General features: G+C 35.7%; 1 protein-coding gene across 1 annotated transcript in view; it reads left to right on the top strand.

Moving 5' to 3' along the window:
• Positions 1-9,263, top strand: part of ZNF280D (zinc finger protein 280D) — an 89,992-nt gene extending 80,729 nt beyond the window's left edge. Inside the window, exons 19-20 of the mRNA XM_044665298.1 lie at positions 5,261-5,316; positions 7,399-9,263. Coding sequence (XP_044521233.1) covers positions 5,261-5,316; positions 7,399-8,017 — 675 coding nt within the window. The 3' untranslated portion in view covers positions 8,018-9,263. The remainder of the gene's footprint in view (positions 1-5,260; positions 5,317-7,398) is intronic.
• The last annotated feature ends 17,949 nt before the right edge of the window (positions 9,264-27,212 follow it).

Raw genomic sequence — 27,212 nt, 5'->3', positions numbered from 1 at the left:
GATTCTGAGAGGTAGCAAGTTTCTTAACTTTTATAAAACTAGAATTTTATGACAATTATATAATCCCTCCTGAGGAGGATGTTGACAAATACTTGAATCAACTCAGGTTACATTAATTTTCACTAAGAAAAAACAGCTTTATAAAAAACAGTAGTATAGCAGCTAATTCAAGAAAACCTTTTGTGTCTAAACTGTCACCAAGAATCTAGATCATTCTCATGGAGATAGATTAAGCTGAAGAGTTAAAAACCACCCAGAAGCTATTAGACTTCATGGGAAATGTCCCCTCTTGGGAGCCATCCAGGGGTACCATGCCCCCTAAGAAAACCTTCGCAGCTCCTCTACTATGAGACTGTAACAGTCACAAAAGGCATGTCTTTATATGTCTCATCCATTACATTTTTATAAATGCAGAGGTGGGGAATAGTGCTATAGCACTTCACTTCAGCTAGTTGCTTTTACAATGGTATCTTCTCCAGTCCAGTTATAGAGGAAAGGTACAAATAAAGACAATATAACAGCACATATAGCTAATAGCCAAAACACAGTAGCTTAAAATGATTCAGTGTAACAGAACTTAAAAAAATAAAATAAACTCTTAAAACAAGCAATCAGCAAATACAATATATGTGACAGGATACAGGCACTGAATTCAAGAATTCTTTTTTTTTTTTTTCAATTCCAATACAGAGATTTTTCATAAAATAGTGGAGTCTGAATAGGCTTAAAATCCACCTCCAGACTCTTTAAGGTTTCTTACCCTCCCTAGTATCATCATCCATCTAGGTTCCTTTTGGTTACACTTCTGGGATCTCCCATAGTGAGGGAGTTTCCGAGCTGAACATAGCATGGAATAATCTTATATTGGATGTATCATAGAGACTGGGCAGGCCAGAATGGTAAGGGGTTATAGGAGATGAATTTCTCCCCTGAATCTCTGGATTACCCAAACTAATCACAAGGACCAATGCACCCAGGAATGGTAGGAAGAAAAGACATCCTAAAACTGAGAGCTGTTTGATATAGGTAATACACTGCTTTCATAGAGTGGACCATGCTTCCAATTCTACTTCCTGTTTAGAAGAGTAACCTTCCTTTTCCCTCCCCACCATGGGTAAAAAAACAACAGGGAGCCACTTGCTTCCCTTGCCACAAGGACGGGAGTTAAGAGGGTAGAAGCTCCAAGGACTCCCAGCTTGTCAACAGCAATTGGCAGCAGCAAAAAAATCAGCAGTAGTAGAGGAGCAGGAACTTGACTGGGACCATCCATGCAGGGAGGCAGGATGGGCAGCAACAGGCAGCTGGGACCACCCAAGGAGTTAGTAGCAGGAAACAGGATGGAAAAATTCCAGAGAGAGTGGGGGTTGGGGGTAGGGGAGGGCAGGAGATTGTTAGATTAGTTTCTTTTCAAACTAATCTATTCAGAGACAATTTAGCTTTCTGAACCCCACTTCTGGTAACCATAAATATAAGAATTAAATTAATGTCCAATACTTCGAGTATTAATTTTTAAAAACTTTATTATCTGTCAAAAAAAGAACCATGTGACTAAGTTTTTCTACCTGCTCAAAATCCCTTCTCCACCACAGCAGTGACAGGAAGGAAAGAGATCAAGATATGGGGCTACACACAATTTTTATCCTGGTAATGACAGGAAGTGAGTATGGTGCAGGGGATTGTAGTTTTTAAGATAACAGATTCTGATTACAAAACAGGCAACTATGTTAGTATCTAAATATGGAAATACTACTCTTATTGATGGAGAAAAGTTTGTTATTGAAATCTTGACACATCTTTTCTAACTTGCAGTGATTTATTGCCTTTCCCTTCAAATTTCTTAATTGCCCTAATGGCTTGCTCACATTGCCTTAACCATATTTGTCTGTAAAGTTTTTTTCCTTTGCTGCCTTTTTTGCTATTTTATGACTTAAGTTTCTCCACCATCTTCCTGTAATTTTTGACAGATGACTATTATAAACCATTGTTGATCTCTTTTTCCATATATAGCTGTATGTTATTGCTTGGCAAGTAGATGAAATGCTTGCTATGGAAGACAACTTCTAGACTCTTTGAGCTATTTAGTGTGATGGTGAATTTTACTTGAGTGAAACATCTTTAGGAAATGGTGATAGCCTGAGACTGTGTCTACTCATTTATTCAGTTCCCATTCTTCAGCATCAGCAGCTTGTTTAATTAGAGCAAGTTGGAATTGCTTTGATTGAGCATCAGCTTTTATATTTTTATTCTTCTCATTTGGGATTCATCTTTATCTTGGCTCTAACAGGGAGCAGACTAAAAATGGCAACATCATGATTTTTTTGTGATGTTATTTTGGTGCTCACCATGCCCAATGCTTCCTGATTCTTTTCTGGCTAAGCAGTATATAATCATCCCATCATTACCAAAAAATTCTAGTTATCAGTGTTTCTTAGCTGTCACCCTTAATTCTCCGCCCCAGTCATATCTAAATAACTCGACAGGAAACAAGATCTGCTATCTTTGTCTTCAGATTTTCCCCTCCCTCTGAAAGGCTCATTTTTCCTGGGAATGTTGTTTTCTGCCCAACTACTGTGAGGCTGCTTTTCTCTTGTAGGGGAGTCACTAATCAGAACATGCCTCAGGGTAGAAAGGTGGCTTGCAAAGAGATGGAAAAGTATAGAGAATAAGGTAAGCCAGGAAAATAATAGAATTTTTCTCTTCCTCATTCTCTGTAATAGATTTCATATAAACTACTACCATCTTTATGGTGATCTTTTTGTAACTTCATATCATGGACTGCAATATGAAATGGTTATCTTGGTTATGTCCCAACCTCTTCATTGCTTCTTTCAGGAAAAGCCTGTGAACCATTCTATTTAGCTACAACTTCCTTTTAAAGTCTTTTAGTTTCTTTTGATTTGGATTTTCTAATAGGATGCCCAATCAGTTACCAAACATTTAGAGTACAACCAGCTAAATGTATATTCACAGGCTACCCCAAAACTGATATAACCTTCTCTGCCCCATTTGTGTCACTCTGCAAGTCATTATAGAAACTAAGTTTTGTTTTGTATTCAAAGATTCATTGCTCACAGGCCAACTTATTGATGAGTCACTCTATTTAGCTAAGTTGATCATTAGAAAGCATAATTTCTTTCTAGAATTCTTGAAACCTGTCACAACCAGTATCAAAGAAGACTTTGTGGAGAACATTGATAGTTCACATTATCCTCATTCCTATTATCCATACTCTACATGTAGAGAGAGGGAGAATGAATTTGATGCCCTACCCATGGTTGTTCATGAAAATTTCCTTTGTAGCTCTTTCAAAGTCTTTACTATCTATTCAATTTTGTAATTGTATACAGTATCTCATTAGTTTGACCTTCTCCTAAAAGCTTTTCCATTATACTACAGTTGATTGCATTTTTAACCAGGGCTTCACAAAACAGTAAAGCCTTTTGTTTGCTACATTTTAACTCTCAGAATGACTTCTGTGGCTTATAGAGTAGCTTTGAGGTAGAAATGTATAGTGGATAAGAAGTCACCAAAGTGAGGTGAGAATGATAGGAAAGGAATGCAATCAGAGGTATTTCCAGAACTTCAGGTACAATCCTCTTTCTATGACAAGAGGAAGTCTTGGGTACTCATATGAGAAGTTGCCCTCTGGACAGCTTATCATATGTTGCTACATCAAGTTCTTGTTATATCTCCTGAGTTGGGACACCTTGGTCCCTGGGCTTCATTATGGATCAGGGCACAATCAATTGATAAGCCTATAGTAAGCAAATACTGTGTACTAGGCATCATGCAGTGAGTTGAGAGGTTTTCAGAGATGGTCAGGGTCTTGCTCAGTTGGTTAGGAAGTTGGAAATATTTTATATAGGAGAATACAGGCATAGGATGTTATTTCTTATATAGCAGCACATTAGGATGACAGAGGGTAAAAAGTAAGCAAAAAGGAAATGTATCCAAAGGAGTAATTTTAGTAAATTCTATACCAAGACATGGTAGGCCACCCAAAACTCTAACCATTCTTCTCTTACATTATTCATTACTGGTTTCCACTTCTTCCTCTTTCATTTTCTTTTTGCTTTATTAGGCTGTAAACTCCTTAAAGGCAGTTATCTAAATATACATTTCTTTGATCATAATAGTTGCTTATTTAATAGAATTAAACCTGTTTCCTCTGCTGTCTCTAGTAACTTCTTATATATTTTCAGATCTCATGTAAAACGATTGGAATTTTACAAACATTGCCATACACTAGTTGTTCTTTTACTTCTATTTGGTGAACTTTGTTGATTTCCCAGTTCCAGTATTTTGGTGTGATCTTTGGGTCTCCCCTGCTCCTGCCCCTACCTTAATAATTTTTGTTGTTATTTTTTTACTGAGAAAATTACTTTTCAATTTCCAAAGTCTTGTTTTACATATGGGGAGGGTTTTTATTTCAGGTGTGTTTGAAAGCTCTGAAAGACTGGTCCCTGAATAATATAGGGTGGGTTTTTTAAAGAATTAATTTTATATTCTGTTTCATGGAGATGACATTGAATTATTTCAAGATTATGTATGTTTACACTAGAGGGAATTAAATTCAGTAAACATTTAGCACTTAACCATGTCTAAGATCTTTGCTGGAAACTGGAATTATAAAGGCAAAAGTGAAACATATCTTGCTCTTTTTCAGGGGAGGGGGCACACCATGTACACGCATGGGTAAATAATACAAGGTAATTTGAGGAGCAAGAGAGACTATTAACTGAGTGTCTTGCTAATGTTTAATTCTGAATTATTTCTGAAATGTTTTGTATAAGTAACTTTTGATACATCTTTCTTAATTAATTCAATAAGCATTCCTATCCAGTTTTCATTATGTTAGCCTACAGTTTATTTTATTGTCATTTCAATCCATGTTTCTATGATAGTTTGGGAAAAAAAAGCAGGCAGTGAGGTAACTTAAATATGTATTTCACTCTGCCTTTTATCAGAAACTTTTTGAACTCTAAAAGTTATGATAGTCATTTGTTTGACCACTCTAAAAATCCTTCCTTTAATTCTGTAGAATTTTCTAGTGCCTGATATAATAAGTTCTTTATCGTCAATCAACTTTTTAAATGGGAATTTGATGTTAAAATTTTTCCCTGAGTTATTAGTGTCTTAAGCTACACACTAAATTCCTGGTATCTAGTTTGGCATAATAAAAATAGATTGTATTCTGAGTTACATTATTAATTACTAGTTTAGTCATGAACATAAGGAAAAATATCATTAATCATTACAGAAAAATTCAAGACCTAATATGTCTGAAGGAAAAACAGAAACATCAACTTCTGAAAGGTAAATATAAGGAACAGCTGCATCTCTTGAAATTCAAGTACATAAAATAACACTTGGGCTGTGTTATTTCACAGGTAATTGGCCAGGGAATATTTACAAATTATTTGTGTACTGATGCTTTTTATGTAGAATATAATTTTTAAAATAATGTTTATTCAAGAAGAATGAAATAAAATCCTGAGCTTCAAATTGTTTTGTTTTGCACATTTACTATATATTTTATAATTAAATTTCAAAATTAGAAAGACAAAGATTGCTAATGCATTCTACCAAATCATTTTAAAATCCTTTTTTCTTCTTAATTGGTAGTTAACCGTAGTATTTTTTTTATCTCTTGGATGAAGAAAAAAAATCAAGTTAACACTGTTTGATACATATCATTAAAACAGTATTGCATTTGAATATTTTCTACATATTAATTCTTTGTTCATAAAGCCATAGGTACATACTTGAAATTTGATAATAAACTGCAATACTCTAATTTTTTTCAAAGACACTATATAAAAAATATATACAAATAGAAAATAGAAGAAGGCATAGACTAAATATATGAAATATTTCCAAACCCCTGTTGTCAAATTAGAATCATAATATTTTTATTAGAAGTCAATACCAAAGTTGAATCTTTTTACCTTTTTAAAAGAAAGTGTTTCTATTTCTCCTTTACCTTTATGTTATATGCTATATAGTAGGTTGCTTGGACATTATTCTGTTTTTTTTTTAAGTGAATTCTGTGATAACACACATTACATTTTTCAAACAAACTTCTCATAAAATTACCTTAGTTCTTTTTCTGCTGCTACTTGTAAATATAGACAAAATTCCAATTTCTATTTTAGAATTCATGTTAATTAAATCTCTCTGAGACATTTGACACTAGGAGGAAATATAAAGCAAGGTGGCCTAAATTTAGCTGGAATGATTCCTGTTAAAGGTCAAATCCCATTATTATTAACTTTAAGGGACAATATGTTATTTTCTTTTGGACATAGTCTTTGAAATAGTCCCTTAACAGTGACTGGGAAGACATTTCTGTTTTTAGAGAGATTTTTATTAAATGGTAGTTGATAAAGTGGAATCTACATTTATTCCTATTAGAGTAAAAAAATTAAGTTCTTGACATATTGATACATAAATTGAAATAAGTCAGGTGAATGTCCAGTTTGTCATGATGTTGGTCTTGAATATAAACATGTACTCAAATATGGACAATGCTTCTAAATCTTTATATTCTTTTGCAAGGACATACACAAAGAAATAATACTAGATGTGGGCTATACTTGGCTTTTATTTATAACCTAGTTAGAATGAGCCAGCATAGAATATGACCCATGCTCAGAAGAAAAGGGGCATTTAAGTCACAAATTATGATGCAAAAATGTATTTCCTCTTGTATTTTGGACATAGTAGCAGATGGCATTAATAGTATGTCTTGTGACTTATTTTTTGAAGAACACAAAACTTTCACCCATAATTAAAAAGCCACTTGCAGTCATGGCTTTAAACAGAACTGTCAAAGCTATAACCAGCAGAGAGCTGATTCACTGATTTATTTGTTCAATAAGTCTAAGAATTAAATGTTTTACTTCTAATGATTACAAAATATAGTTTGCAGGAAATTCCCACATAACTATAGAATGTATTTAGAGGCCATATTTTGGAGGAACCAGCTTCCTCATTTTATGAATGAGGAGATTGAGGCAACAGGGCTTTAAGCAACTTGTCCAAGGTCACAGAACTAGTTCATAACATGGATGAACCAGATTTTGAGCTTGTGTTCCCAGTTTTCTGCCCCAGTGCTCTTCCACTTCACAATGAGATTACATCTATTAATGTAGTTATATCATTTATATTTATGTACCATTATATGACATTGGTTCATCTGATTTTATTGCCTGAAACATTGTCCTCATTCTAATATATAAACTTGATGTGCCAAGGAGTCAGTTATCTTAATATATAATATATTTTGGTGCAAGTGTTCCTTGATCATCCTTCTAATTCGTACATTTTTCTCTTTTTAGCATTTTTCCCCAATAAAATTTGCTGGAGAGAAAAATAATAAATGGCTTTGTTTTACAGAAAACAAGAAAATGCTTCTTCAGAGAAAGCCAAAAAAGAATGTGATGTAAATTCATGTAAAGGCTCATCAGCAATAAAGAATGAAGAAAGTACAGCCATTTTAAATATGAAAAATGACCCCAACCTAGTAGCCCAGGATAGGGGCTCAAAGAAATCCTTCAGTTCTGTTTCAGATAATAGTGATGTCGAAGAGGTAATGGAAAAACAACAAAAAAACATTGATAGCAAAACTGAATTGAAGATGTGCCAAAGTTCAGAGAATGCAATTTTAAATGCTCAGACTAACAGCTCCAATGAAGCTAAGCCTTCTTCACGGAATACTAAAAATTTGAAATTAACATCAAATGATGTAATCTTTGAGCAATTTTTGAGAAAAAGAGATGAACCTGAATCTATTAGTTCTGATGTTAGTGAGCAAGGCAGTATTCATTTGGAACCTTTGACTCCATCAGAGGTGCTTGAGCACGAAGCCACCGAGATTCTTCAGAAAGGTAGCCTTGAACCTTCAGCTGAGGAAGCTGGAGTAGTTTCTGAGCAAACAGATGACATTTCTAGAGGAAACAGTCCTAGTACAACAGAGACAACTGTAGACCTGACAGATGGAAAGGAAGCAAGTTGAAATCAGCCATTCATTCTAAGTTTTAGTTTAAAAAATAATAATAATGGTAAAGAACATCTTGGACCAATCCTACTAAATGACACTTTTGGAAATAGAAAAATGTAAGGATAAGTGACACATACATTGTATATGTGTGTTAAGCCTATTATTAAAGTAGTCAATTTGCCAATCATAGCACAATTAAACATAAGTATCTAAAATAGGGTTTATGTGTTCTGACGAAGGTAAAAAAGGTAAAAAAGTGAAAAAGTCATTTCACTAGTTTTTTCCAGAAAAGGCGTGACTTGGTAGCCCAGAAGAAGGTAATCATAAGGATATTAATTATTATTAAAATGTTTACATTCCCTAAGATGAAAATCTGTCCCATTCTTTTCCATCATTCTATAAAATTTTGAGAAGACCTTTATTGAAGGGATTTGGTTAACAATGATGGTTGATGGGTGAGTCAGAGAAGGCTTGAACTTGGATTGTATTGCTGATGTAGAGCATGCTTACAGTGATGTATTAATCTAATGACAGTTTGGATAAATGTAAAATTCCTTTGGATTTAATGTCACATTCCTGTCTGTCAGAAGCATGTAAACAGAATTATATGAATCTATGCACCTCCATACAGGTGTTAGCATCCCAGGCTGTAAGCTTACCTTAATTAAACTTTCAGTGAAAGTGAAATTCTTAAAATATATATTTGTGTTTTTTGTCAGTGTGCAAGCTGTGCATAAATCCCTGACGTATTAGTTGTATAAAGTAGGACTTATTACTGGAAATACTGTAGCTATAACTGCCTTTACTGTTGTTTTGATGATTTTTGTTAGGAATAAGTAGACCCATAAATGGTCTGTAAGTCAAGCCAAAGTACGGTTTAATGTAGAAACTGTAAAGCAGTGAACTGGAAACATGTTCTGCCATGTATTCAGCCATTTTAAAACTACTTCTTTACATTAAACAAAGACTTAAGGGGACCTAAAGCAGAAATGTTTAAATTTATTTCAGGAATTTAGCCTAATGTCCATAAGATGGCTGCTAAAATGATTTTTTGTTTGTTTTTACTGTCTTAGCAACACATAGATGTAGGAATGCATAATATGATTAATAGTAGTTTGCTTTGGAATACTGACAAACTTCATTACAAATGCTGCAGTTTTACTTCTTTAGAATGTGTTTTGAACTCAAATTTTGTTTTAATGAATGTTGAATGTTTTAAATAACTATTAAACACTGCTGTACATATTAGTTTTTGAGTAAATATTTGCAACAAAATGTTGTCTATGGATAATTTTATTTTTCAGATCATTGCTTAGTCTTGAAAAGTTATTTAACATTAGAATATTTAGTAATGAAATTGTTCAGTTGGTGGCTCTTTTATCCTGTATTTTATTTATTCTGTGTTGAGTGATGAGTTTTATATTGAATTGTAGTGTAGTGTAAGAAATTATACTTAATACTTCACAGGAAAAATGCTTATCTCATCATGAAAAATGACATTTTATTATATTTTATTTGCTCAGCAACTTTTAGAAGTTGATTATTTAAGTACATTAATGTTCTATAAAACTTACTTTCTCTCTTGCCACTTAAAATATTTTCCTAAAATTTAGTAATTAATTTTAACTTTCCTGCCCAAAAGAGTGAAAAATGAGTTTATGTGGGCATAGGCTATCTGTCCTCTTCTGGACTCTTAGTGGAAGTGTGGAAAGAACATTGATTTCAGGGTAAGAGGCATATGGGCCCAAATATTGGCTCAGACAGTTAACTATTCAGGTGATCATAGACAAATTATTTTACTTTTTTGAGCTTCAATTTACTCATTTGTAAAATGAGGGTAAAGATACTTAAAATACCTTCTTTGCACTTTTAAGAGGAGCATTTTGCAAACCATAAAGCACAATTATTAGCAGTAGTAGCAATCTGAGAACTGAAAGTTCCTCCTTTCCCAATTTAGGCTTCATTTTTATCATAAATATGTAGAGGGGGCCTCATCTTTGCAATTTTAAGTAATTTTTAAAATTTTTAACCAATTTTAAAGTGGTTTGTAAGATCCCACAACAAAAGTTGCATACCTCAGAACCCCAAATGTTGTTTTAGACTTAAGTCTGAATGGACTGCCCCACTAAGTGACTTATAGAGTGAGTCCCCTTGCTATTTGCTTTCAATAGTGGGAAGGCCCTGATCCTTCTATAATGCTTTTGGGGCAAACATGCAGTTGTTTAGAGCCCCTCCGTCCCAGTCTGTCTAGGGTTATATGAACCCAAGGCAATGGGAATGATCTCCAGCATTCTTCCAAACTCCCCCACAGATTGGGGATTTAGAAGTACTGGCTCTATGCTTGGAGTGTGAGGTTTTGTGTGTACTAGGAATGATGATTGCATAGCAGTAAGCTTCATGACATAGCTTTTATGATTTGTTAGTTTTTTAACCCAACAACCATATTTACTTAAGTATTTTTCCCTTCCTTTATACTGTAAATTTTAGGAAAAGAGAAAAAAATTTTTTTTCTCCAGTAAAGTAAAAAGTAGTCAAAGAAGCATGACAAAAATATTGTCTAAGTAAAATGAGTCAACGTTTCATTTATCAGACATAGAATATAATAATGTTGATGATGAATCAACATGCATATTTTTAGGCACCTACTGTGTGCTGAGTTGTCCTGCTTGCTGAAGGTAACATCTACAAACAGGACAGGCATTACAGGGGTTTGGTGGGTGACTGTAGGTAGAGAAATACAAAGTGAGGGCCACTGACAGCGGAAGGCAGCGGCACTTGAGCTTTCCTTTGAGGGGAGACAAGACAGATGAGAGGAGCAAGCATTTCAGGCACGGAGGACAGCCTGTGCAGAGGCATCCAGGAGAGTGACAGATGCCTGCTGGGCAGGAGGATAGACTGAGGAAGCATTTATTAAGTACCACCCGCTTGTATTAACTCATTTGAGACAACCATAAGAGGCAGAGACTATTATCCCCATTTTATAGTTCAGAAAACTGAGGTAGAGAGCTTAAGCGACTTGTTCAGGGTCTCAGGCTAGTAAGTGTCCCAGGCTGGATGTGAACTTGTCTTCCTGAGTCCAGAGCCAATACTGTGTCCATGAGACTGCTGAGCTGCTTCAGTGAAAGACTCACGGTGTGAGGCAGAAGGCGAAGGGCTTCTTGTGCAGCGTCGGCGTGGCTCCGTCAGGCCGATGCTTTGGCCGCTGCCACTTCATTGGAGATGAGAGCTTGTGCCGGGGGAGGAAGCAGGGGAGGGAGGAGGGAGAAAGGATGAGACTCAGCAACTGATCCTGTATGGGGGGGCCCTAGAGAGCCCCCCAGGGTGTCTGCAGATACCAAGAGAGGCAGGAGCGACCCCGGTCCTTCCCAGGGATCTGTCTAAAGGGGGGAGACAGCACGGGAACCACAGAGAGGAGGGATAAATGGGAGATCCTTAGGAAGGCACTAAAATGTTTCTACTTTTAAACTGTTACCATCTGTCTTTAGAATTAACCCTATTATTTTTTGCCAAGGCAGAAGAGCCATAAGAGCAAGGCAGCGGGGGTTAAGTGACTTGCCCAAGGTCACACAGCTTAGAAGTGTCCAAGCTCACATTTGAACCCAGGACCTCCCATCTCCAGGCCTGGCTCTATCCACTGAGCCACCTTGCTCTCCCTGAAAGGCACTAAAATTAAGGAAGACTGGGAGAAGGTGACATTTTAGCTGGGCCTTGGAAAGAAACCAGGAGGTAAAGGAGAGTTCAAGAGGCAGGGACAGCCTGTGAGAATGCTGGGAGTGAGAAGATGAGCTCTCGTGGGAGGAACCACAAGGAGGCTAGCCCCAAAGCACTTGCAGGGACGGGGCCAGAGGATAAAGAGCTTTAAAAAACAAGACTGAAGGCTCTGCTTTGTAATAGAGATGATAGGGAACGACTGGAGTTTATTGAATAGAGGTGTGATAGGTCCCGTCTGCATTCTGAGAAGCTCAAGGGGATCCAATGGAGGCTGGAGGGAGGCAGGGAGACCAAATAGAAGGCCATCGTGACAGCCTTTCCTGTGAGATGGGTGGTCACAGGACGGATTGAATGAGAGGAAAAGGGAGGGGAGGTAGGGAGCAGGGGCGTCCCTGCCGCCTTGGGCAAGCTGGGGTGTGAGACTGGCCGTCAGGAGAAGCCAGAGGTCACGGAGGCCCAGAAGAGACGATGCCCCCTACAGAAGGGAGGACGCGTGCATGAGCCCCGGCCCTGGGCACACAAGGAGGCCCGCCGGAGGGGTCGTCCCGTGGCTAGACGTGGGACGCTGTTGGAGGGATAGGAAGCCCTCCGTGACTCGTCCTCCCTTCTCGCACCTTCCTCCTCCGTCCCGCGCTCTCTCCCTTCGCTTCATTTTCTGCCGCCCCTGTTTTCTCTTTTCCTTTGGTCTTCGGCATTTCTGTCTTTCCCAGTAGGAGAGGAGCCGCTTGTTTTCTGTAGTCAATCGGTTCGTGAAAGTAGCGTTTTCCTTTTGGTGTCTGAGCCGCCCGGTTTGCTGTGCTCTTCAAGGCTCTGGTTCACTTCCACCTTTTTCCCTTGCTGGCTCTCAAAGATTACTTCCCTTACAAATCCTCCCTTTGTCTTCGTTTTCAGCATTTTGAGGTGAGATGTCATTAGGCAAACTTAAAGTTGGTAGATGGTAGACTTATTCTGGGGCTCCTTTCTGCCAGTTTTTGCTTTGTACAGACAATTCTGAATCATACATTTAAAAGAACATTTTAAAAATTACTCCGCTAAATAGCTGAGTAGATTGAGAGCCAGGCCTAGAGATGGGAGTCCTGGGTTCAAATGTAGCTTCAGACACTTCCTAGCTATGTGACCCTAGGCAAGTCACTTAACCCTCATGGCCTAGCCCTTATCACTCTTTTTTCTGTCTTGGAACCAACACACAGTATTGATTCTAAGCTGGAAGGTAGGAGTTTTAAAAATAAATAAAAAGGAAAGAAAATATTTTACTTAATTAGCTGAGTGATTCTCAGACATTTTGGTCTTAAGACCTTCCACACTTAAAAATTATCAAGGATTCCAAAGAGCTTTTATTTATGTAGGTTTTATCTATTGATATTTATATTAGAAATTGAAACAAAAAATTTAATATATATTTAAATTAAAAATAAATGTATATTAACATAACATGAAAAATAGCTCTTCCAAAACAAACAAACAAAAAAAAAAAACATTGAAAAGAGGGCATTGTTTTAAATGTTTTTGGAAATACCTTTAATGTCTGGCTTTAGAACACAACTAGGTTCTCCTGTCTGCTTCTGTATTTAATCTGTTTTGATTCATTGTTTTCATTGAAATATATATTTTTGAAAATCTAGTCTCCCAGGGCTGGAAAAGAGAAGAATATCTTAATGGAATAATAGTGTTTCAAAATAGTTATGAACATAATTTTGACCTTTTGGACTCCTTGAAAGAATCTCTGTTATCCTTAAAGACCTCCTTGCCACACTTAGAGAACTGCTGGTTTCAATGATTTCTCTTTTGTTGTTTATTGTCATTATCCTCAAAAAAAAAATATTTTTGTCTTATTGATGCCTTTTTTTGGCATTGCAGTTATTTTTAGCTATCCCCCCCCCCATTTCCCATCAGTAGGCCTTCCCTGTCTCAAAGACAGTTACTCACATCACCCCACAGAGCAGTAGCATCCATACTCTCAATATCCCACCTCTAACAAAAGGAAATTTTTTTTCATCTTTTTTGAGCAAAAATTGGTTGTCCTAATGGAGTTAGATTCTTTTGTTGTGGATTCTTTCATCTCTTACTATAGTCATGTGAATGGCTTTGTTCTACTTATATCATTGCTTCCTATCGCATGTTTTCCCATGTGTCCCCGAAAGTCTTCGTATTTGTCATTTTTACAGGACAATTATATTTATATACTGTGGTTTGTTCAACCATTCCCTACTTTGCTTTCTATTCTTTGCAACCAAAAAAATTTTTTTAAACCCTTACCTTCCGTCTTAGAATCAATCCTATGTATTGGTTCCAAGGCAGAAGGGCAGAAAGGGCTAGGCAATGGGGATTAAGTGACTTGCCCAGGGTCACCCAGCTAGGATGTATCTGAGACCAGATTTGAACCCAGGACCTCCCATCTCTAGGCCTGGCTTTTAATCTACTGAGCTACCCAGCTGTCCCCTTTTTGTTTCTTTTTGACAGCTTTGAGTTCTAAACTAATTTTGTGTGACTCATTTTGATGAGAAATAAAATATAATTATTATATTCAAAACTGGTTTTGTTATACTATGGAATGCATATTCCACCAAGAAATGATTTGGTAGAAACAGACACAATATCTAGAGAGACATAATCTAGTTAGAGTAAGAAATCAAGAATGGAGATGGTTGGTGATTTTTCTCCCGGTGGCAGCTATTTTCTTCTTGGAGCAAAAATCCAGGATATAACAACACCTCCAAAGACTGATCAAATAAGGTAACTGCTCTCCATTTCTTATAACTCACAAAGGTACAATCAATAGTACCCAAAGGAACTTTAGAGACAACCTATGGATTTTTTCAGTTGGTTCTGTTGTGGGGGGGTTCAATTTTTTTATATCTTTTGCATGATGGGGCTCAAATTTTTTGGCTTGTGATCTTCTATGACCTATAATCCTTAGGTTGTTTTTATACACCTTATCTTCAAGGTCTGTTTTGCTTCTATAGAGATGATATTTTCTTTTAACCTTAATTGCTTTTTGCTCTTCTTCTTCCTGATTGTCCTTCGCTTCTGCGTTTGTGTTCCCAGTCCTTTCTTTTTTCTTTGGTAGAGTTTCCCAAATTGTTTTCTTTTACCATTAATTACTTTTTGCTTCTTTTCTTCTTGATCATCCTTCACTTCTGTGTCTTGAGCTCTTTGGTAGAGTTCCCCAAATTATTTTTGCTAAGCAAGCCATAAATTCTGCTTTTATAATTCTTAATTCTCAAACTACTTGGGAACATTCTGTTAGGGTTCCATGCTCTCTGGGGAACTGATAGTGTTCTGTGTCTCATCAAAGATTTGTTCACTTTCCCTTGTCATAAAATATGTTTTAATAAATGTCTGGACTCTTAGCTGATTTGGAGGCCACATTCCTTCTGCTATTAATACTTACCTGGTTGGTTTAGTTGTTTTATATTCAAGGTCTTTTTCTCATTTGTTTCCGTTTCTTGGCAGTTTCCTTAGGTGGGGCCGAACCTCAGAGCTCTCTCTGAGTAACCTTGCTGAGTAGTTATTTACTGGCCTCAGCCTCTGCCCATCTCCCATCCTTTAGAACAGACGGGGGGCCGTGCGATAGTCCCAGCAGAACCAGCTTCTGTAGTACGGGGAGGAGAAAGGGCAGAGCTAAGTTCTGCTGCAAACTAGTGGGTGGGCTTGGGCAGCCCTACCTGAGCATCCTGGGTAGTAGCAAGCGGGGTTTGCTAAAGGAATCTCTGAGGGGTCAGGGGAAGCCTCTGGTGAGTTCATTTGGATTGGTACCTCGACAAGGTTTCAGATCATGGAGACAACTGAAAAAGCTTCATCTCTTAGACAGAATTCCTATTTGAGAGAGGTTTTAGAGGTCATGAGGATTAGAAACTAGTCTTCTATTTGCTTGGTCATGTCATGAAGGAACTTTAAAAGGTTTGCCAAGGAGGATGAATTCTTGGGCAAGAAACTGAAGACACAGGTTTTCACGACTATTGCTCCTTGAAGATAAGGTTCAAAAAAAGATAAAAAATTATCTGAGAAATGAACACGCGACTCCAAGGACTCATGTCCAACAACTTAAAAGAGAGGGAAGGCAGATTCTTCTGGCCCAGGATGGAGGGCACTAACATCAGTCATCAGCCTCATAAGAATATCTTTTCTTTATAGCTAATAAATCAAATTAAAATGACTTTCAACTAAAGGATGAGGGAAGGAGAAAACTTCCTTGATATATCCACAACCGAGATACCACAGAGTGGCTGCAGTGAAAGAATAAGACTCATAAATGAGACCCATAAATAAGGCTCACAGAAGCTCACGGGTGGCAACGTCCAAGAGAGAAGCATTAGTTAAGATCCTTAACTTCAGGTACTAAATGTCCAAACATCTGTAGTTTTAAGTATTGAGCAAGAGAATCTAGAAGGCAGGAGACAACCTCCTAGTGGTCACTGACTCCTGGGAAGATGAGATCTTTCTCTGAACTTCTTTTGCTTTTGTTTTCTCTGCCAAGGAGAATGACCCTTTACCCTAAAAATGACCAAAAATGGACTAACAGGTTGGTTTTCAAGGTAAGAGAATAATAATAGAGCTGTCTAGATACTCTTCTACCTAGTCCAGAGCTTGAATACTAAAATAACTGGCAGATGTGATTATTATGTCACTGAGTAATATTTGAAAAATTATAGAAAAGAGCAGAGAGACATCAGGACTGGAGATAGGCAAGTGATGGCTTCATTTTCAAAAAAAAAAAAAGAGAAGAGAACTATCTGCAAGGCACAGCCTATGAGCTTGATTTGGATTCCAGGGAAAGTAGTACCTGTGATACTAGAACTATGCTTTGGCATCTTTGTGCGCTACTTTAATTGGCTAAATGGAATAAGGAACTTATTAACTTGATTACTGTTCAAGGTCTATTAACAAGGGGATGTAAATTGAGTATATCTATGAAGTCTTAATTTTTGGAAATGAGTAGACCTTGGATAATTTAGGGGTTCAAGACAAAAGCAAGCATCAGGAGAATTTGGGAAATTCCAGCAAGCAATGAATGAAGAGAACCATTACAGCCAAATCCCCTTAAGGGGTCTCTTTGGGGGAGAAGAGCATTTCAGCCTTACTTTGGTCTCTTCACTCCTCCCCTGAACCCCCTTTGGCCAAAGGAAACCCTTTTGAGCTTTAAAAGGTCCAGAGGACTTTGGATTTCCTCTCTTCCCGTTTGTGTCCTGGCAGCATCCCCAGAGGAGCTGATGAGAGGGAACATAAAATAAAAATTGGACATAGATTCACAACCCCACAAGGAGCCTTATAGAGGGAACTTCTTGAGCATTCCATGGATGAGGAAAAGACCTTCCAACAACTAGCAGCTCTGAGGCACCCCCTTTGCCACATTTACCCCGGTTGATGTATGTACTTTTGGGAAAATATGTCACAGACTTTCTGAAGATGTTTGTATCGGTTCTTACTGAACCGCTTTAGCAAATATCCAAAACTACTGAATGTGGATTGATCGAATGATTCTCCGCTGAAAATCTTGGAGGAATGGGTTGGGGGGAAATGGAAACTAGGGGTGTGAAGGTGAAGTGTGGGAATCATACAAGTAGGGGCTTGAGTGAATGATACAGAATTGATCCAAGTACTTGGGATACCATTTATCTGGGCGGTCATGTAGCCTCGCTCCTGAGACTTGTCTGGGAGAGTTGGGACGAGGCTCCTCAGTTTGTTTAGCCAATCCTGTCAATGGATGTGGACTTCCACACCCCACACCCCAGGTATTTTGCTAAAACAAAAAGCGCTGCTTTAAATATTTTAATGTTTCATTATTTTAATTTTAAGTCTTCTTTGTGTTCAGTGACCTCCTTGGGATCGATACCAATTTTGAGGTCTGAGTATAGATATTTTAGATGCTCTTTTGCATAATTCCTTAGTTTTCCAGAATACTTGTACTAATTCACAGCAATCTGATATAATCCTCTCAACATTGAATTCCCATCTTTTGTCATCTGTGTCAGTTTGCTGAATATGAAGTGAAACCTCAGGGTTGGTTTTACATTTCTCTCCAATGTGACTTGCAACATTCTTCATATAATTGCTAATGGTTTACAATTTGTTTTTTGAGACCTACATTCATATCCAACACTTGGCCCTGTACCTGGAACATAGTAGGTGCTTAATAAATTTTTATTGACAAATATCCTTTATTAGAGCCTTTATTTATCTCCACTTATTGGAGAATGGCTTTAGGCCTTATGTTTTTGTTATATATATATAAATATGTTAAAATTGTATTTATGATTTCCCAATTATTGATCCAACCTTGAATCCCCACTGTAAATCCTACCTGACCATCATGTAAAATCTTTTGAATGTGTTGTTGTAGCCTCTTTGCATATGGAAGCTAAGTAACTTGTCTCACATTAGTAGTGACAAAGGCAGCATTTGGACCCAGATCCTGACATTAGAGATAGCAATCACATTGCCTTTGCAATTCAATGGTTTTACATAAATATTTAAAATTTTGTTCTCTAGTTTTACTTCTCTACTTAATTACTCCCTCGCTTTAGTTACTAGACTTTGTTTATCTGATAAGAGTTTGGTAGAATTCGTTCTTACTTTTGCAAAGAGTTTGTGTGATATTGAAATTAATTCTTCTTTGAATGTCTGATAGGATTTTCTTATAAATCCACTAAGTCCTACAAATTTTTCCATTGGAAATTTCTTTATGGCATGTTTAATTTCTTTTTTCTGAGATTGGATTATTTAAATTCTCTATTTTTCAACCATTCTAACTAATTTATGTTTTTGTGAATATTTATCCATTTTGTGTAAATTATCAGTTTTTTCTTTTCTTTGATTTTATAGATTCTGTTTTTTAATTTACTCAAGATTCCATGATTTTTTGCTTTTCTAGTTTTATTTTTAGTTGATGCCCAAATAATTGATTTGTTTTTTTTTCTTTTTGGGGGGGAAAAGTCTATTGATGGTATAATTTTTTTCCCCAAGATCTGCTTTGATTGAAAAAAGTTTTGGCATGTTGTTGCAATATCCTTATTTTCTATGATGAAATTACCCATTATTCCTATAACTTGTTCTTTGAGTCACCAATTCTTTAGGATTAAATTATTTAGTCTCTACTTTAGGTTTTTAACATTGTTTATTCTTAACTTAAACACCTAAAAAGTATTTACATTCACATCAAATACAGAAAAAGGATTCTACTCAGAACTTCTTTTCTATTTCACAGTACTTGCTTTTAAAAGAAGTAAATTACAAACCTACACCTTGCATTTTTTCAATTACATGGAGAAACAATTTTTGACAATTTTCTGACATTTTGCAATTCAGATTCTTTCTCCTTTCCCCTGGTACCTCCAGGCAATAAATGGTCTGCTATTGGTTTTTACCAGTGCTTTCATGTGATACAATTTCCATATTCCTCATTACTTAACATATATTTCATATATAATAAAAAAATTCATGAATGAAAAAGTGAAAGTTGGCATATTTTGATCGCTAATCAGTTCCCAACAGCTTCTTCTTTGGCTTTGGATAGCATTGTTTACCATGAGTCTCTTGGAGGTTATCTTGGAATCCTGCATTGCTGATAATAGTTTAGTCCTTCAAAGTTAGTCATTGTACTATTTTTTGGTTATTGCATGGAGTGTTCTCTTGGTTCTGCTTACTTCACTTTGCATCAGTTCATAAAAGTCTTCAGGTTTTTATCAACTCATCCTGTTCACAATTTCTTGTGGCTCAGTCAGTAATCTTCTATTACAACCATGTACCATAATTTGTTCAGCCATTCCCAGGTTGATGGACACGTCCTCAGTTTCCAATTCTTTGCCACCACAAAGAGAGCTACTAAAAATATTTTGTGCAAGTAGGTCCTTTTTCTCTATCTCTGATCTCTTTGGGATTCAGACCCAGTAGTAGTATTGCTGGGTCAAAGGGTATGCATAGTTTTATGGCCCTGTGGCCATGCTTCTAAATTGCTCTCCAGAATGGTTATATCAGTTCACAATTCCATTAATGGTGTCCGAATTTTCCCACATCCCCTCTAACACTTATCATTTTACTTTTTGGTCATATTAGCTAATCTGATAGGTGTGAGGTGATTTGGAACATTGTTTCATGATTATACATAATTTTAATTTTTTCATTTGAGAACTGCCTGTTCTTATGATTTGACTATTTTCAGTTGAAGGATGCTTTCTGTTCATATAAATTTGACTTGATTGTCTATATATTTGAGAAATACATTTGAGAAAGACATTTATAACAAATGTCTCTGGCACAGTTTGAGAAATACAAACTGTGCCAGAGACATTTGTTATAAATAATTTTTTCCAGTTTCTTGTTTCCCTTCTTTGTTACATTGGTTTTGTTTGTGCAAAACTTTTTATCTATTTCATTTTCTATACTGTTCTTTATGACTGGTCATAAATACTTCTGTTACCCATTAATCAGGCAGGTGAACTTTTTGTTGTTCCCCTAACTTATTGATATCACCTTTTATTTCTAGGTCAAGTATCCATTTTGACTTTACCTTGGTGTATGGTGTGAGATGTTAGTCTATGCCTTGTTTCCACCATATCGTTTTCCAATTTTCCCAACAGTTTTTGTCAAATAGTGAGTTTTTTTCCCCAAAAACTTGGATCTTTGGGCTTATTGAACACTGGGTTACCATAGTCATTAACTACTATGTGTTGATTTCCTAACCTGTTCAATTAATCTTCTACCCAGTACCAAATTGTTTTGATGATTACTGCTTTACAGTATAATTTGAAGATCCATCTTAATTTTCCAGAAGTCCATTTCTTGGGTAAGATTTGCCACTTTTACTTATGCTCTCATTCTTATCACTAAATCATATATCCTCATAATTCTTTCCTCAAGAGACTTTTATTTCACTTTTTATCTCTTGCTTTATTCCTTCTTGGTATTCATTCAATCAATTCTTATGGAAAAACTTTTTTTCTTTTGTGTGTCTGCTTGCTATAGTTATGGCATTCAATTTATAATCACATTTGATACTGTATGGTGTTTTCTTTGAATTGGACCTTTGTGCTACTGCTCGCCTCTGCTCCCATCTCAGTTTGATCTTGCTCTGGGTTTCTATGCCAACCTCTACTTCTTGGAGTGAGGGCCCTCTGGGTCTAGGAACTCTTTGAGGTTCAGAGCTCTTGCTTTATCTTCACTTCCCTCCATGATATCTCAGAACAATATTTGCAACCTCATTCTCAGGCCTTGGCAGTTAGGATCCCACAAAGATTTAGCAGCTTGCCACCATTAAGGAGCAGAAAACTTGGAATATGATATTCTTAAAAGCAAAGGAGCTAGGATTATAACCAAGAATTATCTACAACAGAAAACAGAATATAATCCAATGGGGAAAAGGGGAAATGAATATTTAATGAAATAGAAGACTTCCAGGCATTCCTGATGAAAAGACTTGAATAGAAAATGTGATGACAGTTAACACAAGTCAAGAGAAGTATAAAAAGGTAAACATGAGGCAGAAATCATAAGGGACTATATATGGTTAAACTGTTTACATTCCCAAATGGAAAGATAATACATATAATCTCTAAGAACTTATCACTAGGGCAGTTAGAAGTAGTCAACTTAGGAAGAGGGCATGAGTGGGGAGTCTATTACATTGGGATGACCTCAGAAAATAGAAGAATGAGAAATTTTACCCTGCTCATATCAGTAAAGAAGAGAAAGAGCAGGTCAATGCTTTAGCCATGCAATTTTTAAAAAAAGAATAAATTTAGAATTCTTAACACTAAAATAGAAATCTTAAAAAATCAAAGGAGAGATTAATGAAGTTAAAAATACAACAACCATTGAACAGTTAAAACTAGGAGCTGGTTTTAAAGGGAGAAAAACAAAAGAAATAGACAAACCATTGGTTAATTTATTTTTTTTAAAGAAAAACCAAATTTCCTGTATCAGAAATGAAAAGGGTAAATGTTTAAGCAGTGACAATGAACTTAAAGCAAATTTTAGCTATGTTGCCTAATTATATGCCAATAAAACTGACAGTCTACATGAAATAGATAAATATTTACAAAAACATATTGACTAGATCAGTGATGGGCAAACTGGCTCATGGGCCAGATGCAGCCCCCCGAAATGTTCTATCTGGCCCTGCGACATTATTCCTAATCTAATAAATACACTGAGTAGGCTACAATACAACGAAACTTCAAAAGAGTTGCCTTAGAAACAGACTGACAGATAAGCATTTCCTTTCCTTTGACCCCCTCTTTAAAAGTTTGCCCATCACTGGTCTAGATTAACAGAAGAGGAAATAGAATACTAAAATGACCTTATCTTGGAAAAAGAAATTGTCATAAATGATTTCTCTAAGAAAAAGTTCCAAGGACCAGAAGGATTTATAAGTGAATTTCACCAAACATTTAATGAAAGATTAATTCTAATACTATATAAACTACCTGAAAAAAAATAGATAAATAAAAAGTCCCATCAATTCCTTCTATGTCACAGGTAGTTGTTTTGGTATTTGAACCAGGGGGAACAAAAACTGAGAAAGAAAACTACAAACCAGTTTCCTTAATTAATGTTGACATAAAATGTGAAATGAAATATTAGCAAGGAAGTTGCATCTACATATCAACAAGATTATATGCTATGACTAAGTTGAACCAGGAATTCAGGGCTGGTTCAAAATTTAGAAAATTATAAGCATAATTGATCACACCAATAGTAACAATAAAAACAATATGATTACATTAATAATTAGTGTCAGAAAAATCATGACAAAATACAACACCCATTCCTATTAAATCTACTAAAAATCATAGGACTGAGTGGAGTTTTTCTTAAAATGATCAGTAGTATATATCTAAAACCAATAACCATCATCTCTAATGGGGATAAACTAGAAACTTTCAGTAGGATAGATCAAGGATAAAGCAGGATGTCCATTATCACCATTGTTATTCAGTATTTTACTAGAAATAGCAATAAGAAAAAAAATTCAAGGAACAAGAATAGGTCATGAGGAAACAATTACTTTTTTGCAGATGATATTATAGCATACTTAGAGAACCTAAGAGAATCGATTAAAAAAACTAGTTGAAACAATTAACAGCTTTAACAGGGTTGCAGGATACAAAATAAAACCATATAACTCATTAGTATTTCTATATATTACCAACAAAACCCAGCAGGAAGAGATAGAAATTCCATTTGAAATTACTGCAGATGGTATAATATACTTGGGATTTTACCTGCTGAGGCATAGCCAGGAACAATATAAAACAAACAAAACACTTTTCCATAAATAAAGACATCTGAATAATTAGAGGAATATCAGTTGCTCATGGGAGTCAACCCAACATAATAAAACCGATAATACTTTCTAAACTAATTTACTCAGTGCCATACCAATCAGACTACCAAAGAATTGGTAGGAATTCTAGGCTAGGAAAAAGCTAGGAAAAAAGATCATCTGGAAGAGCAAAGACCAAGAACATTGAAGAAATCAATGGCAGGGCGAAAGGAAAGTAGCCTAGTGTAGTACCAGGTCTCAATCTGCTACAAAGCAATATTCATAAAAAAACAATCTCACATTGACTAAGACACACAGTGGTCAATCAGTGGAATAGATTAGGTTCACAATAAACATAAGTAAATGATCACAGTAATCTGGTGCTTTATATAAAGTTCCAAACTATTAGAGCAAGAATTCACAATCTGACATAATTTGGAAAGTGGTCTGGCAGAAACTATGCATAGACCAACATCTCACACTATATACAGGAATAAATTCAAAATGGATGCATAATCTAGGCCAGATTAGAGGAGCATGGAAGAAATTACCTGTCAGATCTATGAATAAGGGAAATGTCCATAATGAAATGAGATAGAGTCATGGGAAGTAAAATGGATAATTTTGATTACTTTAAAACATTTTTAATGCAGCCAAAATTAGAAGGTAAGCAGGAAACTCAGGAGATAATTTTTTACAGCAAGTTTCTCTGATAAATTTCTCATTTCTCAAATATATTGGGAATTGAAATAAAAATAAGACCTTTCCTTAATATAAATGTTCAAAGAATATGAACAGGCAGTTTTCAGAGGAAATCAAAGCTACCAATAGTTATGTGAAAATACTTTAAATCACTAGTAATCAGAGAAATATGAATTAAAACAACTCTGAAATACTATGTCACAGCATATTTGGACAGAAAAGGAAAATGACAGTTGCTTTAGCAGATATGGGGAAATATGTACACTAATGTACTGTTGGTAGAGTCATGAACTGCTCCAACTATTTCAGAAAACATTCTGAAACTGTGACCAAAGAACTAAAAAATGGGCAGTACCATTTGAACTAGAAATACTCTTATTAAGTCTTTATCCCTAAGAGATCAAAGGAAAAAGAAAGGACCTATGTATACAAAAATATTTAAAGCAATTCTTTTTGTATGATAAAGGATTGGAAATTGAGAGGATGTCCATCAACTGAGGAATGGCTGAATAAGTTGCGGTATATGATTATGATGGAAGACTATTGTGATATGAGAAGTGATAGGCAGAATGGTTTCAGAAAAACCTCAGGGGGGAATGTATATGAATTGATTCAAAGGAAAGTGAGCAGAGCCAGAAGAATACTGTACACCACGACAGTAATATTGTAATGATAATCAGCTATGAAAAACTTAGCCACTTTGTTTGATAAAATGATCTATGACTATTCCCCCCCAAAAAAACTTATGAAAAATGCTTTCAGTATCCGGAGAGAGAGAACTAATGAACTCTGAGTATAGATTGGAACTTTTTTTTTTCACTTGGGCTGTTTATTTTGCAATATAGCTAATATAAAATTTTGTTTTGCATGACTTCATATGTATGATGGATATCATATTTCTTCCCTTCTCAATGGATATGCCAAGAGAATTTGGAACTGAAAATGAAAACTTAAAAAAGAAAAATGCACAAAAGACAGGAAAAAGTTCAAATGGAGACAGAAAAAAAGGACACATTTGTTACTATACATTTATGCTTTTTAAACCACTGTATATTATGTAACAGAAGTTCACCATTTCATATAAAATTTCTTCTTTTCTATATGTATTGGACTGCTATTATTAGTAGAGTTTTTTGTTAATAATAATTTAAAAAGCATATTTTTAAAAATCTAAGCCCTGAAGGAAAAAAGTAAGAAAGGTTGGTAAAAGACTCCAACTAAATAGTCATCCTAATGGCATATGATAATGAAACTGGAAGGAAGACAACAGGAAAAAAAAAGCAAAAGACATGCAAAGAATGTTAGTAACAGATCCTTTTCTCCATCAAAGTAAAATATTACCCTTATACTCTAATATCACAGTCTTGAATATGCTTATATAAGGGATTAGAAATGGAGTTGAGGGAAACAATGATGGGAAAAGCAAATGAAACTAGAACAACTCTGTACAAAAGTCCATGTCCATGCTGTTGCACAATTTTGAAGACTGAAAAAATTGATTCCCAAGTTATTTGAAGGAAGATACTAAACAATAGGGGAAAAAATTTTGGACCTTATGATTGCTCAAAAGAGCAAGAAAACATCAATATCTATTAATCCATGTGCCCATGTTCTCATATATATAAATTATTTGAGAGTCTGTGGACACAACAAGGACCTCCTTGATGCAAGTATTAGAAGGGAATAGACAGTCAAGAAGCTTCTGAAGGAAGCCACCTTCATTAAATGCCTGCTTTCTAAGCCCTGGAAATACAAAGAATGGGGGAAAAGTCTTTGTCCTCAAAGAACTCACAATCTAAAGGGGGGAGACAATGTGCAAATAACTACATAAACAAGATATAGAACAAGATCGACTACAGATAATCTCAGAATAAAAGCACTAATATTAAAAAGAACTTGGAAAGGCTTCTTGCAAAAGGTGGGTTCTTAGCTGAAATTTGAAGTAACTCAAGTGATGGAGAAGAGAAGGGAGAGAATTCCAGATGGGTGGGATAGCAAGTGAAAATGCAGAATCAAGAGAGTCTTATGGGAGGAACAGCAAGGAGACCAGCATCATTGAATCAGGTTCATCGATAATGCCTCAGTGTAAATTTTTCTAATCTCTTCAAAATTATAATTTTCCTCTTTTGTCATCTTTACCATTAATATGATTGGGAAAAACATGCAACTTTGAAAGCTGTAATAACTGAACATTTATGATTCCAGATCAGTGATGAAATGTGCTAACCATAACAGAGAAGTGATAGATTTAGGATGCAGAATGAGAAATCTATTATATATTCAGCCATTAAAGAAACTGTTGTACTGGGCAATGCATATTTGTTAGCAAAAAAGAAATTGGTTTTCTCTTTTTGTTAATGGGGTGAGTAGTAGGGAAGAGAAAATAGATTGGGTTGTTGTTGTTTTTTTTATAGAGAGCTGGTGCATGCTATGGATGAAATGTTGCATGCACTTTCAGATAAGGTTACTATTACTAATTTTACTTAACTGTTTTCTTTTGTCAGAAGAAACCTCTCATAAAGTGGGAGTAATTTGTAAATAAAGAGAAAACCTCAATAAAAAATAAAAAACACCAAAAGAAAGAAGAGGAAAAAAACAACAAACAAATAATTTTTTAATTTAATTTTGAAGGAAAGCAGGAGTTTACTGACAAGGGAGAGACATCATCAATCAGAACCAAGTTGAGTTATATGATTAAAATGGAAAATTATGCTATAAGAAATGACAAGCAGGGTGATTTCAGATAAAACTCAAAAACATGAACTGATGCAGAGTGAAGTGAGCAGAACCAGGAGAACATTGTACACAGTGACAGCGATATTTTTTGATGGAAAACGGTGAATAACTTAGTTATTCTCAGAGTACAATGATCCAAGACAATCCCAAAGGACTCATGAAAAATGCCATTTGCCTCCAAAGAAAGAAGTGATAGGGTCTGAATCCACACCAAAGGACACTATATTTCACTTTCTTTCCTCATTTTTTCCAAGTTTTCTTCCATGAAAGGACTAATATGGAAAAAATGTTTTTATAATTGCACATGTAAAATCTGTTATCACATTATTAACCATTTCAGCAATGGATAGGGAGGGGGAGAAAGAGAATTCAGGACTCCAAATAGGAAAAAAGAAAAGGAATGTTAAAAAAAATGTTTTTACATGTAATTGAGGAAAATTTTATATATATATATATATATATATATATATATATGTGTGTGTGTGTGTGTGTGTGTGTGTGTGTGTGTGTATCATCATCATCATCATCCAGCAAAATAGTATAGAGGGAGAAGACAAGATGGACTAGGAGAGCCTTGGTGAGCAGGTGCAACCTAGATGATAATCTCACAAAAGAAGAGTGGTCAGACAAGTAGGGTGGAGAAACAGAAGAAAGCAATGTCCTAAAAACCTAGAGAGAAGAGAGTATCAAGCAGAAAAGCGTTAGAAAGGATGAGGACTAAGAAAAGGCCATTGGATTTGTCAGTTAATGATGGCCATTTCAGCCTGAACCAAAGTCTCACTTTTTAAAAACCAATTTTTT

Source organism: Gracilinanus agilis, chromosome 2 (genome assembly GCF_016433145.1).
Source record: "Gracilinanus agilis isolate LMUSP501 chromosome 2, AgileGrace, whole genome shotgun sequence".
Classification (NCBI taxonomy): Eukaryota; Metazoa; Chordata; class Mammalia; order Didelphimorphia; family Didelphidae; genus Gracilinanus; species Gracilinanus agilis.
The sequence above is the reverse complement of the archived record's forward strand: the minus strand, read 5'-3'. Positions and strand labels throughout refer to the sequence as shown.